This window comes from Coregonus lavaretus (assembly GCF_964263955.1).
Source record: "Coregonus lavaretus genome assembly, chromosome: 31".
In the NCBI taxonomy this organism is placed as follows: Eukaryota; Metazoa; Chordata; class Actinopteri; order Salmoniformes; family Salmonidae; genus Coregonus; species Coregonus lavaretus.
Window position 1 is genome coordinate 17648570 of NC_140018.1, and position 18785 is coordinate 17667354.

An 18785-nucleotide genomic window follows, 5' to 3' on the forward strand; every position below is an offset into this window, starting at 1 on the left:
TTGGTACATGGAAATAGCTACACCATGTCACCACCAACCAATGAAATAACAATACAAATCATGGTGATGGAATTCCAAAGATAGTTGGAGTCAGTTTGTCAAAGCACTGTTGTGTTTATTTATTATCAAGAGAGAAAAAAGGACAGCAAAAGCATGACATAGTCATAACTGTATGTCTCACTATGGTTACTTGAACATTTTCAAATGCGTTACTTTGATAATATGATACAGTAAAACATACTATAGACAGTTAGCATGTTGCTTCTGTGCTGACAGGACAGGATCAACTCTCACTTGACTTGTTGGCCATTTTAAAAACAAGCCAACATGGCACTTATTAGGGTTGAGTTACATACATACATAAAGGGACATGCACCCGCAAGTAAGGGGGGCATGCTATATCGCATTTTACACAGCCATCCAAAAATCACCAATACAAAATAAATAAAGAAAGAAAGAAAGAAAGAAAGAAAGAAAGAAAGAAAGAGAAAGAAAGAAAGAAAGAAAGAGAAGTTAAGAGAGTGAGAGAAATTAAGAAGTAAAATATGTTTGGCACAGGAGAAGGGAAGGCCACAGTAACACTGGAGACTGATCAGGAGTCAACCATTTTGTTTCTTATAGACCACACATATACAGTCATGTGAGTAATCTCATAGAACATCTCTTAAAGCACTTTTTTTTTAAAAGCCAGATAGAAAGAACAGTCTTTAGTATTTACAGAGAGGGCAGGACAATGTCATCTGGGTCCTGTGTGTTGAATTGGGGTAGGGGAGGCAGGGTTTAGAGGGGGCGGGGCATGTGTCTCTCACATGATGGCAGTCTCAGTGTGGAGCAAATAGGAGCAGAAAGATTGCTGTTTCAGGGCAGGGCTTGGGGTTCTTGCTATGGGGCTAGGGGTGCGTGCCAAGGTGCTTGGGGGGCGGGACAATGGACCGGAGGGGACAGAGATCAAGGCGGTGGGGGCACAGCAAGCCCACCTGGATGGAGGACGTTGATTGGCTGGGCGAGCAGGACGAGAGAAGTTCCTTGTGGGGGTTGCTGGGGACGACTCAGCTAGACTCATCTGGAGAGAAACAATACGAGTGGGTCAGATCAAGACTGTGTGTGTGTGTGTTTGTGTTTGCTATGCCTATCTCACCTGCTGTGTGTACTGTCTATAGGCAGTCTGTGCGGCTTGGGGGCAGGAGCTGTACTCGTGCTCGATGTCCAGCATATCCAGTAGCTCAATGAGTCCATCATCCTTCTTCTGATCTGCAACTGGCCCTCTCCTCTGGATCCTCTGAGCCCCAACATGGGACCCACTCAGGTTTCTGTAGTCCACTCTGGGCTCCCCAGGCTGGGGTGCAGGCCTCCTGGCCCTCTCCCCCTGGACCAGACCCATGTCTCTGTCTCTGTCTGCCCTTCCGAGGGCCCTTGCTTTGGGCTTGGGGCTGCCTCCTACCTGGGACCTCCTCTGACCCCCTGCCTGGAGTCCTTTAGGGTGAGCATAGCTACCCATTGAGGTGCTTCTACCCTCACCCAGCTGGCTCTCTCTCCTAAAGTCTCTCACTGCCCCTCGTTCTTGGCTGGAGTCCATCCTCCCTGTCAGCACGACGGAATCTGCTTGGCATTTCCGGACAGGCACGCGCCCGGTCGTCCTGCTGCCGCCCAGCCCTTTGCGCTGACAGACGGGGGTGGGGCACTTGTTCTCGGTAGGCACCTGGTTGGTCACCACACCGGTATCGGTGAGGGTTTTGCCCTCATTCTCCTGAAGCATGGCCCCAAACTTCCTGAGGACCGAGGGGCTACCACACTTCTTGTCCACAAGGACCCCAGGGGCATTGGACTTCCTGTCCAGGGCTGGGGAGAAGGTGTCGGGAGGGGCCATCTGGGAGGTGGATCGGGGGGGTATGGGAGGACCTTCTCTCTGTCTGAGGGGGGGCTTGGCCCCTGTGTTCTCCTTGTTAAGGTCCCTGCAAGGGGAACTCTTTCTGTGTGATACCCTGTTCTTCCTGTTCTCAGCCTCCTCGTCCGCAAACCGCACCTGACTAATCCTAAAACAGATCAACAAGCAAAAAAATGTAATCAATAAGATTACTAAAATAAGGAAATGTATAGGTGGATTGAACTCTCAAAAATGATATTCACAAAATTATGTTCACAAAATGATGTTCACAAAATGATGAGGTCTGTGGATATCCTTCTCTTACCTTTCATTCCCAACAGGCCTCCTCTTCATCTCATCCTGGTGTACAGACTGATCCTGGCTCCCTTTGGTGATCTCTTTCAGATGCTGAGAGAGAAGTGGAACAAGGGTTACTTGGGAGGGAAAATAATTGGTGAAGCAGAATAGTGTAAATAGCATAGATTCAGCATATCAAATTCAGCTATGCAGCCACACTGGCATGGCTTATGCAATTTCCAGTGGAGTATGAAGCCATGCCAGTTCTATGTAATCTATTTATATTTATGTTCCTGAAAACAACCCTGCCTAGCCCCTGCCCCTCCAGTGTTGGCAGACTTGAAGGAACCATATAGGTGTAATCAATATGGTGGTGGTCCCATCTAGTCTTCCAATGAGCTAAGGGGAGATTCTACCATATTGCTTTCACCTATCAGATTTCTTCCTATCTGCAAACACCAAAGGGGTAACTGTAACCCTTAGTTACTGTAGCTACTCACATTGTTGAGAGCTGAGTTGGTCTTCCGGGTCTTTCCGTGACCATGTCCAAGATAATCCTGCAACAAGTCTCCAAGTTCCACCGCACTGTGGCTATGGGGATAACCATAGCCGTCATTCTGATGGCTGACAGGGTAGCTGTAACCGTTGGGGCCGTGATTAAAACCATTGCTACAGTGATTTGGCACGTCTACAGCACTGGGGTGGTCCTTGGTGGCATTGCTGTGGCTGCCATATGGGTCACAGAAGCCGTTGTCATGGTGCCCAGGTCCGAAATCAATCATCCTATCATTTTTGCTGTTGTCCATGGTGACATCATTTCCGCCTCTACGAGCCTGCACCTCGTTGTAAAGCTGAAATATGCGCATAGGCATTATGATTATTATCAAAAACCTACATTCACAACATGAACACAAGTTTTATACATACAACAAATCTTTATACTTACAACGTAGACGTGTTCCGAAACATAAATGTCAATACAAAAGCACTGTTTACCAATACGTACAAAAAACACTTCTGTACGTACGACAATGTCAACCAGCCTTGTTTACACAATCCATCAAAACCATCCCAAAACAGTTACACAACCCCGACTATTTTTTATAATCTGCACATCTGTTACTTCAGCTGGAGTGAGTGTGTGCTTACTTTGCTATTCCAAGCTTTAATGTGTTCATTAGTATCAACTTTCACAGTGTGTGTGTGTGTGTTCTGACTGTCTGTCAGCACATCACAGTTTAATTAGCTTGTTAACGTGTCTGTATCATTAGTCCAAAGGGGGCATGGGGTCGCAGGAAGGGGTGTGCTGCCAACAGTTTATTATAGGACACACACACACACACAAACAGTTAAACACTCTTCAGGGACGACCAAGAGTGTGAGACGAGAAAGACATTATCTCAAAGTGAAAATATTCACAAGTATGTTCACACTACTAATGTAGTGAACCCCATGTCAGGTAATGTTACTCTACCTAGGATCTTGTTTGACCATGTCAGAACTGGGCTTGAGCATGTTGGACAATGTTTGGACTATCCCATGTATTTGGATCATGTTTTACTTTAGTTTGGACCATGTTGGACTGTATCTGACCGTGGTTGACCACTCACCTCCTCTATCTTCCTCTGCATGTCCTGCAGCTGGTCCTCCCATTCCTGCATCTCTGAGTCGAAGCTGTCCAGAAGCTCCCCCCTCTCTGTTCCCCAGCCCCTCCCAGACCGCTCCAGACCGTGCTGCAGTTCGATGGCCGCCATTTTGGGCCACTTCCTGCAGCAGCTTCTTACTTCCTGTCACAACTTTCTTTTTTTTCCAACACAACTTCTTCTTCTGTTTCAACTGCCTAACTTCCTGTCTTTTTCTGTTTCAACTTCCTAGCGTTTTGTCTTTCTGTCTTGATGGGGTCACCAACATGTTGAAATGTTGAAGGAAAACTGCAAAGGGGGAGTGAGAGCGAGAGCGAGAGCGAGAGAGAGAGAGAAAGAGCGATGATTATTGTGGACGATAAGACATGGAAGAACTAGAGGACATTAGCTATGTGGACATCAACCAGTAAACAAAGGGACTCAAAGGCTCTTAATATGCATTTAGCGGATTTCATGGAAAGATTCAAAGCAATTGGCACATTCCAACTTTCACATCCTGTAGGCCAGCTGTTTTGGGCAAGCCCTCTCATTCCCACCCATATTTCATAGCCATGTACCTATGTGACACGTGGTGCCAAGGAATGCCTGGTGTCGTATGACAAGTGTTGGGAAAGCTACTCTGAAAATATAGTTTACCAATTACTTCACACTGAAAGAATATAAGATACACTAAAGCTACCCTTAAGAAAAATATAGTTTAGTTAACTAAAGTTACTTTGAAAAATTAGTTCTCTACATCCAAACTACTTCATAATAAATGATCATATCTAAATCTGAAATGTCATAGACTAAACATTTGAAGAATAGATCCCTCTGTAGTCAGATGTTAACAGAATGTGTCATTTCTTTTTCAAGTGAAGATTAGGCAGGTGTGATGTCGAAAAATAAAGGAAATTCTTGCTTACTTCACCCAAATGTTTGTTTAAAAAGTAGTGTGTAGTTCTCGTAGTTAGCTACACCATTACATGGCAAACAAATTAATTAACTACTGAAAACACTACCAAGATTTGAATTTAGTTCAACTACCACCAAGCTATTGCAAAATGTAGTTAAATTACTACATGTAGATCACTACCCCAACACTGCTTGTGTCAACCTCACTGTTTGGCTCTTGGTCACTATCCCCTCTGCTCCAACCCTTCCCTTAGTCTGGGTACCAATCTTTTTAGCGAACATTCCACTCCTTGCCACTCCTGTCATTTGGCAAATGATAGGACTGGCAAGGAGTGGAATGTAGTAGCTGATCAGAGAAGGCAACCTACCCTTCCCTATGTCCTTCACAATTTTCTATACTGGAACTTGGGAAACATTTCAACCCTGCACTTGGGGGGCATACACATTTGAATGTACATGCATTCCCCATTTTTCAAACGCAGGGTGTATGACGAATACCCCCCCCCCCCCCCCCACATTTCCTATACACCTCCAGTTTCACTTTGCGCACAATGGGCATTTGTGCCTTCCGTGTCATGCTGCATAGCCAACTCACCTCTAGAAAATTGGCCATATGCCACACAGTATTGGCTTGGCTTTAACGGTTTTCCGTAGGCCTATCGCTGCAGTGATTTATTACAGTACATCCAGTAAATTTAGAAGGGAGATGGTTTGCTATCAACGAATGTTATAGATTAAGTGCGTTTACCCTCTCGAAAGTACCCGAACACCAACCCCTCCTCTTGTGATGTAAGAGTAAGGATATATTTATAAACCTGTAACTATGCATTGTAAACTTGGAGGGAGGGAGGGAGGGAGGGAGGGAGGGAGGGAGGGAGGGAGGGAGGGAGGGAGGAAAAGAGAGAGAGAGAGAGAGAGAGAGAGAATAAATATGCATGGCGTATTTTTTTAGTATTAATAGGTGTATAATAAAGAAATCCCCACATGGGGAAGGCACAAGTTGATCAAATGTGACCCAATACATAAAGCCCACAGTGGATCTACAAGGTAATATTTTACCTTTGTCCAATGATTATGCCCAATTATTGATAGAAACCAAAATTGTAGAGATGCGCAACTAGCCTTATGCGTAAAACAATATGTAAAACAAAACTTAATGGGACTCTCTATATATATCCATAAAATAAAACAAATTAAAATATTAACTTCTGCGTGTGGCCTTACCTGGCTGTGCAATATTTTCCTTGACGATTTCATTGGTAATTGCTGGGGGTATATTGCAGTGGCAGATACTTATAATAAATAAATGGCAGAAAATTAGACTTTAGTCTAGACAAGGTCTTCACCGTGACCCTCTCTTTAGCTCGCAAGGTGTGTGTATGTCTGCCGGGTAGCGGTTGTGCTCCCCTCTTCCACAGCTCACCCTTTCGGTTGCCTCCACTCTAGCACGTAAAGTCCCGCGGATTGTATTTAAAGGAGCCCTCTCTTGTCACGCCTAGGCAGCGGGGTTAAGTCCGGAGCAGGTGCCTTTTTTCCCAGGGTAAACAACTTCTGTTCCAGAGGGGGACCCTGCCTTTATAGTGCGCGTGGTATTTACGTCGCGTCACTGGAGCCAGGATCAAGTATCATAATGTCAAATGTATTCTAGCACGACTGTCGTCACTAGCATCCTGGCTATAATTACAAAGCAATGGAGAGAGGGAAAGTGTTTACATAGCTATTTCAGCGCAGCCAATTGGCACCCCTGTTGCTACTCCGCTTTGGGGTGCTTGGCAGATTTCGTCTTGTGACTCCAAGCTACTCTTAATTGTTGACAATTTGTAAGTCGCTCTGGATAAGAGCGTCTGCTAAATGACGTACATGTAAATGTAAAAGTGTAGCCAAAGTGTAGACTACCGATATGTGACACCTGCGCTAATATGTTTATTTGAAAGGCTTCGCAGCAAAACTGGATGTCTGGCGCGTTGGCAGGTATTTTGATCCCATTTCATGACTATTTTACAGTTTATTTATTTTGACATTGTCAATTGCTGTTGATGAAGGTTGCACAATATCACCGCGCGCGTCATTCGATCCCCGCTAGGTTCTGACCCAAATAGATTATAGACACGACGGACACTTGTCGACATAAACAAGAAGCGTTGCAAAACGCATCTGATAGCTCAAAACCAAAATATATTTGGTGTGGATAGGAATGTGGGAATCCTCAGACTAAGGTAATATGAACCTTTTGTGTGACGGTGTTCTTGACTCAAAGCTATTGCTTGGATGTCCGGAAGACAGGTCATACATTCTTCCTCAATATACGAGCTAGCCAACTGTAGGCCTACTCATTCCTCACTAAATTTACCAGAATGAGTATGGGGACAGGAAGGAGGAGAGAAACACAGTTGATCTTACCTTAGATAAAAGCAGCATAATCGTTGATTAATGTAGGCCTATAGGCTAAATCTGAAAAAGACTACAACACAGGACTGTCACAATCTGTTACAGAAGAAGATGTATTTGTCCACGCTGTACAGTTGCCGAACTTCGGAATTCCGATTGTCGTTGTCCATGGTTCTGAATCGCTGCTATTATGTTTGTTTAACATAATAGCAGCGATTATTTTACACTTGAATAAACAATGAGGAGGAAATTCCACCTTGCCTATCAGAGGGTCCATTTCTTATCTACTAGGCTACCATAAGGTGGTGGCCTACCTTTATGGCTATAGGATTTAATTTTGGAATTGGGCAAAACAGGTGTTATTACGCGAACTCACCTTTACTTGGGGGCAATGAAGGAAGTGGTGGGTAGTGGGTAATGTAGTCTCCAGTGTTGAACATAAGCATACTGTACATCCAGTTATGTGACTGTGGCCTGTGCTTGAATAGGGTGGCTCCTGTGCATTGACCTTGACAACGAATTTAAAAATCAACAGAAACAAACGAACAAAGGATGTGGCTATGCTATTGAGGGAGGCGGGATCACAGGACGAAGAACAGGGTAAACAGAAAGACAAGTTTAAAGATGGTGGCATAGGAGAGGGAGGAGAATAAGACTAGTATGAGGATGAGTAAAATAATGGGCTGAAACATCTGGGCAGAGGAAGAACAGAACATGAGTGTCAACAGAGGAGAAATGAGGGAAAATAGAGTCAGAGGAAGAGGGAGAATAGAGTCAGCAGAATATTCAACGGTCAGGGACAAGTGAAGAGACTATGCTGATACAGCCAAACCATATCTGAAAGTGGGTTATGGCCAGGTCTTATGTCTCTTTAATTAAAACACATGCATGCATGCACGCACGCACACACGCACACACACACACACACACACACACACACACACACACACACACACACACACACACACACACACACACACACACACACACACACACACACACACACAACACACACACACACACACACACACACACACACTTCCACTCAAATAGAGTGATAGTCTACTTAACCTAACAATAAGATTACAGCACGGCTGCTTAGACTTACAGAGAACCACATGCTGCTAAAGCTGGACCTCACTCTACACCTCAAATACAGAGACCCAGCCTGTATCAATTAAAAGGGTAGAAGGCTAACATGTCTGGTCTTTGATGGCTTATGAACAGAAACACACACATATACGCACACACAAGTACACACACACACACACATACACACACACACGCACGCACGCAAGCACACGCACACACACACACACATACACACACTTACCGAAAGTGGCTCCTCTTCCCTGTCCTCAGGTTTGGGCACCTCCAGTCTGTCTATGAAGCCCTGTAGCTCCTTCCTGAAGGCCTTCATCTGGGCATTGATCCTGTACAGCAGCTCATGCTCCCTGATCCTCCCCCCCTCCTCCTCCTCCTCCTCACCCCCGCTGCCCCGCCCATACAGGTCACTGTTGGAAACGTACACCCGCGCCTCTGCGATGATGGTTGCTGTGTCGGCGATGAGCCGGTCGATGGTCCTGCCAAGACGCTCCGCCTCCACCCGGATGTCGATCATCTGCTGGCGATCCCGTAGGCTGCGGGGCAGGAAGTGGGTGGCGGCCTCTGGGGGTGGTGTGTAGAGACCCCGGGTGGGTGTGAGGCAGCGGGTTTGGTTCCGCACCTCATCTGAGTCACTTTCCCCGCCCACTGGGCCCTCGCGTTTGCGGTGCGGGGGCAGGAGGCGGGAGGAGGAGGAGTCATCATCGCTCTCGCGGCGCACGCTTGGGCCTGTCCCTCCCGCGTCGCTATCTGCATCGCTGTCCCGGGGGCTTGTGCCCCCCCTCAGGGCCAGGTGGGAGGCCAGGTCGTAGCGCTGCATGTTGGAGAGCAGAACACGGTTCTCATACTGCAGCTGCATCACCTGGGGAGAGAGAAGAGGACTGGATGAATGAGGCATGCTATGTTTATGACGTTTTATCTTTGTTTTCATCTTTGATTCCAGCCATATCTTTTTGCTTAACATATACCATACTTTCGATGTATGTTAGGTCACAGAAATAAAAGGGAAAAACAACGCATGGAAAACCATCCCACCTTCCCACTGAGATCATTAATCTGTAGCCGGGCCGTCTTCAGTTCCTCCTGCAGTGCATCTGCCTTCTCTGTGCTTACTCCTCCTCCTGCTACCCCTCCTCCATGCCTCGCCCCTCCCTCGTGGGTCCCAGCCTTAAACCTGAGCTTGTTGAGTTCTCCCATCACCCTCTTGTTGTGATCCTCAGCGTCTGCCAGGTTCCTCCTCAGTAACTCTGCCTCGTCCTCCACCAGCTGCAGCTGCTGCCTCAGCTCTGTCATTGCCTCCCCATGGCCCCGGCCCGCCCCCACCCCACCCAAAGCCCCGCCACCGGACCCCCCTTCTCCCTCCCCTTCTCCCCTGAGGTCATCCAGCTCGGCCCTCAGTCCCCGGTTCTCCACCTGGAAACACATGACATGAAAAACAATTGGTCAGTTATGTTATGAATCACTAGCATCCTCTTTCTGAAAGCAGTTTTGAACGGAACTGATAGAAATGCTTGGAACAGTTGTGTTCCCAAGTGCAAACTTATTTCCTGGTTTCTTTGATGACATAACCTACATCAAACACTCTGCATCACATCCTGTCTCTCTCACCTCCAGCTCCACGATCTTTCTCCCCAGGATGTTAGCCTCCTCCTCCACCAGACGCAGACGCAGCTTCAGCTCGGACTCGCGGGTGGTGGGGGGTCCCCCGGCCTCACCCTTGGGGTGGGGGCTGTCTAGGTCCCCGTAGAAGGAGCGGTACTTCTGTAGCTCCGCCTCCAGACGGTCCTTTTCCTTGTCGATCTTAGCTGTCTTCTTCCTCATCAACACGGCCTCCTCCTTGATGAAGGCCAGCTGGCACTTGAGGTCCTCGTTGTGGTCCTGAGAGAGAGGGAAGTGGAAGGAAGATAATGCATTTCAGATGTACAGTACAGCAGACACAACTCTCACTGGTATTTGTAACAAAATCACTTGTTATTGTTTTCTAGGATAAAACCATTTGATGATGAGCCCTCACCTCTGTTGGGGTCTGGGCAGACTTCTTGTCTGACCTTTGAACCTCCTTGCTTCCTCTTCTCTTCTGAGACTGATGGGAATTGAATAAAATAATAAACCTATGTAATATGTATTATAGCAATATATGTGCTGTATAGATGATATAGTGTACTGTGGGTGTATGCTCTTACCTCCTTGACTTTGTCCAGCTCATTCTGAAGGGCCTGTTTGGTCACCTCCACCTCGATGAGTTTCTGCCTCAGTTTCTCATTCTCGTCCTCTGTCTTTGTGCGTTTCTCCTCCACATTCTCCAGCTCATGGTGCAGTCTCACAGACACATCCTTCGCTACCTGGATTACACCGAATCAGGGACATTGATTAAAAGTTGATTGAATCAATTATCTTGGTGAGTGGACAGCGCATCAACTAACTAATTAAATTAGTTTAAATATCAAGCCTATGCTCCCTCCCTCCCTCCCTCCCTCCATACCTTCAGGTCCTGCTCCAGGCTCCTTAGTAGTTCTTCATCGATCTCTCCTGTCTGGGCGTAGCGCAGCTTCTTCCTCTCAGCCTTCCTCAGCCGGTACTGGAGGATCCGGCAGTTCTTATTGGCTCGCTCCAGCTCACGCCTCATTTCCTGCAGCTGGCACGTGTCCTCCTCATAGAAGGTGTCACGCATCTCGTCCATCTCCGTCCTCATCTCCTCAATCTCCATCTGGGACATCAATAAGAGTGATCAGTCAGTCAGGCACTGGTAGCGTACAGGGGGCGTGGGGCTCACGATTCAGTGTTATTGGTGTTTAGGTCCTCAGAACATGATGTAATTGGATAGGGACAAGCTAATCTGAACCGATCAATAGGGTATTTTTCATTATTACAGATGTAGGATCTTAATTTGATCACCCTGTTGCTGGAGAACTGTCCTGCAATGCATGAAATTTAAAACATGTCCTGTATTTGAGGTTTAAAAAGGCTTCTGAAGTTTGTAATTTCCACTTTGAAATTTAGACTTGATTTTCTCTTACACTACCGGTCAAAAGTTTTAGAACACCTACTCATTCAAGGGTTTTTCTTTATTTTTACTATTTTCTACATTGTAGAATAATAGTGAAGACATCAAGACTATGAAATAACACATATGGAATCATGTTATAATCAGAAAAGTGTTAAACAAATCAAGATATATGTTATATTTCAGATTCTTCAAATAGCCACCGTTTGCCTTGATGACAGCTTTGCACACTCTTGGCATTCTCTCAACCAGCTTCATGAGATAGTCACCTCAATGCATTTCAATTAACAGGTGTGCCTTCTTAAAAGTTAATTTGTGGAATTTCTTTCCTTCTTAATGCGTTTGAGCCAATCAGTTGTGTTGTGACAAGGTCGAGGGGGTATGCAGAAGATAGCCTTATTTGGAAAAAGACCAAGTCCATATTATGGCAAGAACAGCTCAAATAAGCAAAAAGAAACGACAGTCCATCATTACTTTAAGACATGAAGGTCAGTCAATACGGAACATTTAAAGAACTTAGAAAGTTTCTTCAAGTTCAGTTGCAAAAACTATCAAGCGCTATGATGAAACTGGCTCTCATGAGGACCGGTACAGGAATGGAAGACCCAGAGTTACCTCTGCTGCAGAGGATAAGTTCATTAGAGTTACCAACATCAGAAATTGCAGCCCAAATAAATGCTTCAAGGAGTTCAAGTAACAGAGACATCTCAACATCAACTGTTCAGAGGAGACTGTGTGAATCAGGCCTTCAAGGTCGAATTGCTGCAAAGAAACCACTACTAAAGGACACCGATAAGAAGAAGAGACTTGCTTGGGCCAAGAAACATGAGCAATGGATATTAGACCGGTGGAAATGTGTCCTTTGGTTTGGAGTCCAAATTGGAGATTTTTGATTCCAACCGCTGTGTCTTTGTGAGACGCGGTGTGAGTGAACGGATGATCTCTGCATGTGTAGTTCCCAACGTAAAGCATGGAGGAGGAGGTGTTATGGTGTGGGGGTGCTTTGCTGGTGACACTGTCTGTGATTTATTTACAATTTAAGGCACACTTAACCAGCATGGCTACCACAGCATTCTGCAGCGATACGCCATCCCATCTGGTTTGGGCTTAGTGGGACTATCATTTGTTTTTCAACAGGACAATGACCCAACACACCTCCAGGCTGTGTAAGGGTTATTTTACCAAGAAGGAGGGTGATGGAGTGCTGCATCAGATGACATGGCCTCCACAATCCCCCGACCTCAACCAAATTGAGATGGTCTGGGATGAGTTGGACCGCAGAGTGAAGGAAAAGCAGCCAACAAGTGCTCAGCATATGTGGGAACTCCTTCAAGACTGTTGGAAATGCATTCCAGGTGAAGCTGGTTGAGAGAATGCCAAGAGTGTGCAAAGCTGTCATCAAGACAAAGGGTGGCTATTTGAAGAATCTCAAATCTCAAATATATTTTGATTTGTTTAACACATTTTTCATTACTACATGATTCCATATTTGTTACTTCATAGTTTTGATGTCTTCACTATTATTATCCAATGTAGAAAATAGTACAAATAAAGAAAAACCCTTGAATGAGTAGGTGTTCTAAAACTTTTGGCCGGTAGTGTCTGTAAAATGTATCAACCCCTACATAAATGTCCATTAATTATAATCCACATAAGAATTCACATTTCCTGTTGCTGCAGAATTATTTTCCTACTGTAGCAAACTGGTTCAAATTAAGATCCTACATCTGTATGTCAATCAATGATTAGAAGTAGGCTAAACACAGGATAGTGCTTTTTATTGTTCTGAATAGGGAGGAGGGGTTTGGCTTGTGTAGGCTATAGGTCTACCTAAATCATTTAGCTTTCACAAGCATTTCATAACAAACCAAGGGAGGTAGACACATTTCTACATCAGTTCTTTGTAATGTTATGGAAAGAATAATAACTATTCAGTTAGACTACTGGTGGGCTAAAAAAGATTATTGCTTCATTATATCAACATTCAGTTTTCCAGTATAGGCCTAATGATACATCTTGGGGAATATGCCTGGTATAACGTTAGCAATACTAACACAGTTGCCGTGTTATAATCAAACACGAAATAAGTCTACCTTTTCACTTAGGCCTACTATGTACAAGAGTTAATTAAGCATGCATTAAATGCATTATATGAACATAGGGCTATGTCAGTGCCAAACTCTGGGCAATAGGCCTGATTTCACAATCAATCTTAATCTTAATAAAACGTGGTCCATACATACAATGTGTTTGCATACATTGAACTTAATTAATTGTATGTCAGTGATGCCAAACCTTGAGATCTTCATTCTCATCCACCAGTCTCTCTAGCTCGTCCTCCAGGCCCTCGTCTTGCTGTGTCACGGGCTCCGCCTCTATGGCCTCTGTAGCCGGCTCCGGCTCGGCCGCGGCCTCGGCGCCCGGCGCGTTTTCTGCCTTGGTGTGCATCTTGCTGCCGCTTCTCTTCAGCTTTTTATGTAGGTGGAAGTGGATGAGTTCAGTCTGCAAGCAACCCCCGCTCCACAGACCAAGGCCCGGCCCGCAGCCCACGTATTCCCCGCTTCTGTCCCAGCGGCAGCCCGCTGATGCTGTCACTGCCTCCCCTCCCCGCTTCTTCGCTTTCCCTTTCACCGAACCCGCGGTGCTGGAGCCGTCTGGCCTGTATGACCCAATATGTTGGGAACACTCGCCTTTGAGGCAGGATAAACGTAACGAGGAACGACCGGTTTGAGAATCTATCGGCTGGTTAAATATCTCCTCCGTACCTTCCTCTCTGCTAGCATCCGCCTTATTTTTATTGCAATTGACAGCATCAGTTTCAGCACCATCCGGGTGAAAAGCTTCCACGTCGCATTTCTCGATCGCCTTCTCCCTCACAACAGCGGTCCTAAGCCCCTCGTTTACCACCTTATTCCTCGATCCTCCTTTGGAAACGATATTTTTGGATCTGCTGGAGGATTTCGGGGCCGGTTTTGAGGCGCATTCCCGGATTTTTGTCGGCGAGGTAGCCCGATGCTGCCTCCTCCCTGTGCTATTGTCTGATGCTGCCGCTGGAAAATCCGCAGCGCCGCTTGCGGCAGAGTTAATCTTGTCATCCATCAGTCCTGACGTTTCCACTCGCCCATCTCAAAGTATGCTTTTATTATTATTTATGGCAATAATAAAACCTTAATATAAGTATTGATATAGCCTATTATCCTTATGATAAAAGGAAAAGGATACAATAAAATATGATGGTTAACCGGTTCCACAATTTGTAGGCCTACTATAAATAGAAAGTCTGGGTGAAATGAACAAAATCTCGTAGCCTATGCTGCAAATGAGACATGACGCCTGCAGAGTGACATTGAAATATTATTTTTGACTTTTTTTTAACACAAGGTCAATAGAATATAACTTATAGAGTGGATAACAAGGCTACTATTCTGGATGTATAGCCTAGTGATACAAGTGATACTATTAAATGGGTTTATACTTCTATAGTGAGTTTTGTAAAGTGCTGTAACTTTTGTTCAATAAAAAAGAAACATTCGTTAATAAATTAGGCTGCAGATGGTCAACAAACACACAAATATTTCCATGCGCTTTCTGTAAAACGTCATATCAAAACGTGTTATTTTAGTGAGGCTTCTTACCGCGAGAGAATGTGCAGTTTCAGACCAGCGGCAGTGGGCTGGAGAGATGCTGACACAAGGTACCACCAGGCACTGCAGGGGCACGACTAGCCACACAGTATTCATGACGTGTGATATCAACGTCAAACCAGGAAACAAACAATTGAATATATTCTCCAGGCCCATTGTAAAGGACCCATTGTAGCCTTTAGTTACTGTCTACACAACTTGAAAAACATCCACACAATGATTAGGCTATAGTTTTTGTTTTGTTTTCAAATGTAATTATTTTTCCAATAACTACAATCTTCAGACCTGGGAACAGCTGGTGAATAAACTCTCTGGCAAATCAAATACATAGATTGAGAAAAGGAAACCAGTAGGCCTAGTACTACTTACTAGTGGTTCAAGAAATCAGGAACCCTTATTGTGCATGCAATGATTTGTGGTGGCCATGGGAGGGTGGTCTCCACCCATCTATTAGCACCATCATAAAGGGCTCATCTGTGGTGTGCAGACAAGGTGATACTAAGGATAAGCTGACTGTCTCTTGGGCACACGCTCATGCACACATTTTTTTTATGGGAATAATAAAGATGTAAATTAACTGTAAACATTAATTAGGCTACCTTTTAATGTGGCATGAATACAACCAGTGATGATGTTTTCATCTGATTGTCTAACAAATCACTTTAAAAAGTAGGCTACCTGTGGATGTTCTCCAATCCAAAAGAATTCTGGCATCCAAACAGTGCACTGCATGCATACTCACCATTTGATGAATGGAAATAGACATCTGTTTACAAAACACCAAAAAGTGTGCCCAATGACATTTGGCCATTCCCATTGATTAGGCCTACATTAATGGATGTATCTTGCTGACAAATTGACAATTTTTGTAGCCTGAAAAGTCGTTTTTAGTTTTTGTTGTCCTAGGATACCTGGCAAAAATGCTTGCTCGCTAGCCTAACTTTCTTTCATGGGCAAAAATGAGCCAGCTAGTTAACATTAGCCTACTGCATAAAGCTACATATTGAACTTCCATCCTCTCAAGCCAGGGGCACAATGTATGAATTTATGGTTGGATTAGAATTGTCGTTATAATCATTGGCCGGTACAGAGAATTAAGTAAAACCACAAGTCCAAATCCCTATCTCCATCCATGGCTAATTTAGAAAAGGGCCAATTTTAGCTAGCTAGCTAGCCACCGGAGGACAACGCGATGCAACAATTACATTTTTTTCTGTCATTGATGTTTTGCTTTTGATGTAATTGGTGTGAAGCCATATCCATACTGGCTTCCATCACTCAGTTCAGCTCAATGCTGAATGGCCATTATTTTTTAAACAAATGTATCAAGGGATGCCAAATGCTCGCTGGCTTCTCTTGCATTCAATGCTACGGGCGGCAACAATGTCATACTCTTTTTGACCAGACTACATCAGATAGATGGGCTACACAGAGAATGACAGAGGGGCGCTTTTTTGCTCGCTCAGATGCTTTCTTCGGTGAGATAGATTTAGCCTCTTGCAAAATGAAAGGAAAATTATGAAACACAGAGAGACGAAAGATACATTATTTTGTATGTTTTTTTCTTTTTGTCTTGGTAAAGTTTTTGAGGGAAGCCTGGATTCCAGTCCTGAAGGTTTAAAGCCTTGACCCTCTGACGGCGCCGACAGACTGTAAGGTTCTGTATTTATTTTCTTAGTCAACCTTGTGTTCTTGAACGTAGCCCTGTCTTTCATTTTTGTTCATTGATTTCACCTGTGTTTGTTACTCACCTGGTCTCATTATCTCCTTATTTAGTTCAGCTCATTCTGTTTGTGCCTTGTGGGGTATTGTTCATTTTGACTCTACTAAGCCTTTTCCTAGCTTGTTTGTGAGAACCAGTTATAGCCTTCAGTCCTAGTTTTTGATTCTCCTGCCTGTTTGCCTACCTGTGTATGACCATTGCCTCCCTGTGACCACGATTCCTGCCTTTTGCGAAGGCGAAATAAACACCTGCCGCGCTCTGTGTGTAAATCTACACCTTTTTCTCCCTGAGTATTCATTACACAGACATGGCAGCTCTGCTCTGCTGCTTCTAGCTGCCTTGGCAACCATGAATACACGCCACTGGCAAAGATATTGCTGAAGCAACCAAGCATACATGCATGGCAGATTAAAAGCATAAAGTTTCACATTTTTTATGGTCACGTGTACAGTGAAATGCCTTTCTTGCATGTTTTTTCCCAACAATACAGTGATTAATATCAAAAGTACTGTAAAAAAAATAATTTAAAAAGTAAAGTAGAATAAAAACACACAAGAAATAAAGATAAGAAGAACGCAAGAAAGTAAGGTCGGAAGTTTATATACACTTAGGTTGGAGACATTAAAACTCGTTTTTCAACCACTCCACAAATTTCTTGTTAACAAACTATAGTTTTGGCAAGTCGGTTAGGACATCTACTTTGTGCATGACACAAGTAATTTTTCCAACAATTGTTTACAGACAGATTATTTCACTTACAATTCACTGTATCACAATTCCAGTGGGTCAGAAGTTTACATATACTAAGTTGACTGTGCCTTTAAACAGCTTGGAAAATTCCAGAAAATGATGTCATGGCTTTAGAAGCTTCTGATAGGCTAATTGACATAATTTGAGTCAATTGGAGGTGTACCTGTGGATGTATTTCAAGGCCTACCATCTAACTCAGTGCCTCTTTGCTTGACATCATGGGAAAATAAAAAGAAATCAGCCAAGACCTCAGAAAAAATATTATAGACCTCCACAAGTCTGGTTCATCCTTGGGCAAATCAATCCCAGAACAACAGCAAAGGACCTTGTGAAGATGCTGGAGGAAACAGGTACAAAGTATCTATATCCACAGTAAAACGAGACCTATATCGACATAACCTGAAAGGCCGCTCAGCAAGGAAAAAGCCACTGCTCCAAAACCGCCATAAAAAAGTCAGACTACAGTTTGCAACTGCACATGGGGACAAAGATCGTACTTTTTGGAGAAATGTCCTCTGGTCTGATTAAACAAAAATAGAACAGTTTGGCCATAATGACCATTGTTATGTTTGGAGGAGAAAGGGGGGTACTTGCAAGCCGAAGAACACCATCCCAACCATGAAGCACGGGGGTGGCAGCATCATGCTGTGGGGGTGATTTGTTGCAGGAGGGACTGGCGCATTTCACAAAATAGATGGCATCATGAGGAAGGAAAATGATGTGGATATATTGAAGCAACATCTCAAGACATCAGTCAGGAAGTTAAAGCTTGGTCGTAAATGGGTCTTCCAAATGGACAATGACCCCAAGCATACTTCCAAAGTTGTAGCAAAATGGCTTAAGGACAACAAAGTCAAGGTATTGGAGTTGCAATCACAAAGCCCTGACCTCAATCCTATAGAAAATGTGTGGGCAGAATTGAAAAAGCGTGTGCGAGCAAGGAGGCCTACAAACCTGACTCAGTTACACCAGCTCTGTCAGGAGGAATGGGCCAAAATTCACCCAACTTATTGTGGGAAGCTTGTGGAAGGATACCCGAAACCTTTGACCCAAGTTAAACAATTTAAAGGCAATGCTACCAAATACTAATTGAGTGTATGTAAACTTCTGACCCACTGGGAATGTGATGAAAGAAATAAAAGCTTAAATAAATAATTCTCTCTACTATTATTCTGACATTTCACATTCTTAAAATAAAGTGGTGATCCTAACTGACCTAAGACAGGGAATCTTTACAAGGATTAAATGTCAGGAATTGTGAAAAACTGATTTTAAATGTATTTGGCTAAGGTGTATATAAACTTCCGACTTCAACTGTACATATAAATGCCTTCAGAGAGTATTCATACCCCTTGATTTATGTCACATTATGTTGTGTTACAGCCTGAAATCAAAATTGATTACATCTTTTTTTTCTCTAACCCATCTTCACACAATACCCCATAATGACAAAGTGAAAATATGTTTTTAGAAT

General features: G+C 44.2%; 1 protein-coding gene across 1 annotated transcript; it reads right to left on the reverse strand.

Annotated features, from left to right (window-relative positions):
- Positions 1 to 7667: 7667 nt before the first annotated feature.
- Positions 7668 to 14293, reverse strand: LOC311106637 (microtubule cross-linking factor 3-like; the record flags this gene model as incomplete). Its single annotated transcript, XM_084149028.1, has 8 exons — positions 7668 to 7778; positions 8420 to 9052; positions 9226 to 9603; positions 9799 to 10068; positions 10205 to 10273; positions 10374 to 10532; positions 10673 to 10897; positions 13490 to 14293. 8 exons carry the CDS (start codon positions 14291 to 14293, stop codon positions 7668 to 7670), a joined length of 2649 nt encoding a protein of 882 aa, XP_084005154.1.
- Between the last annotated feature and the right edge of the window lie 4492 nt (positions 14294 to 18785).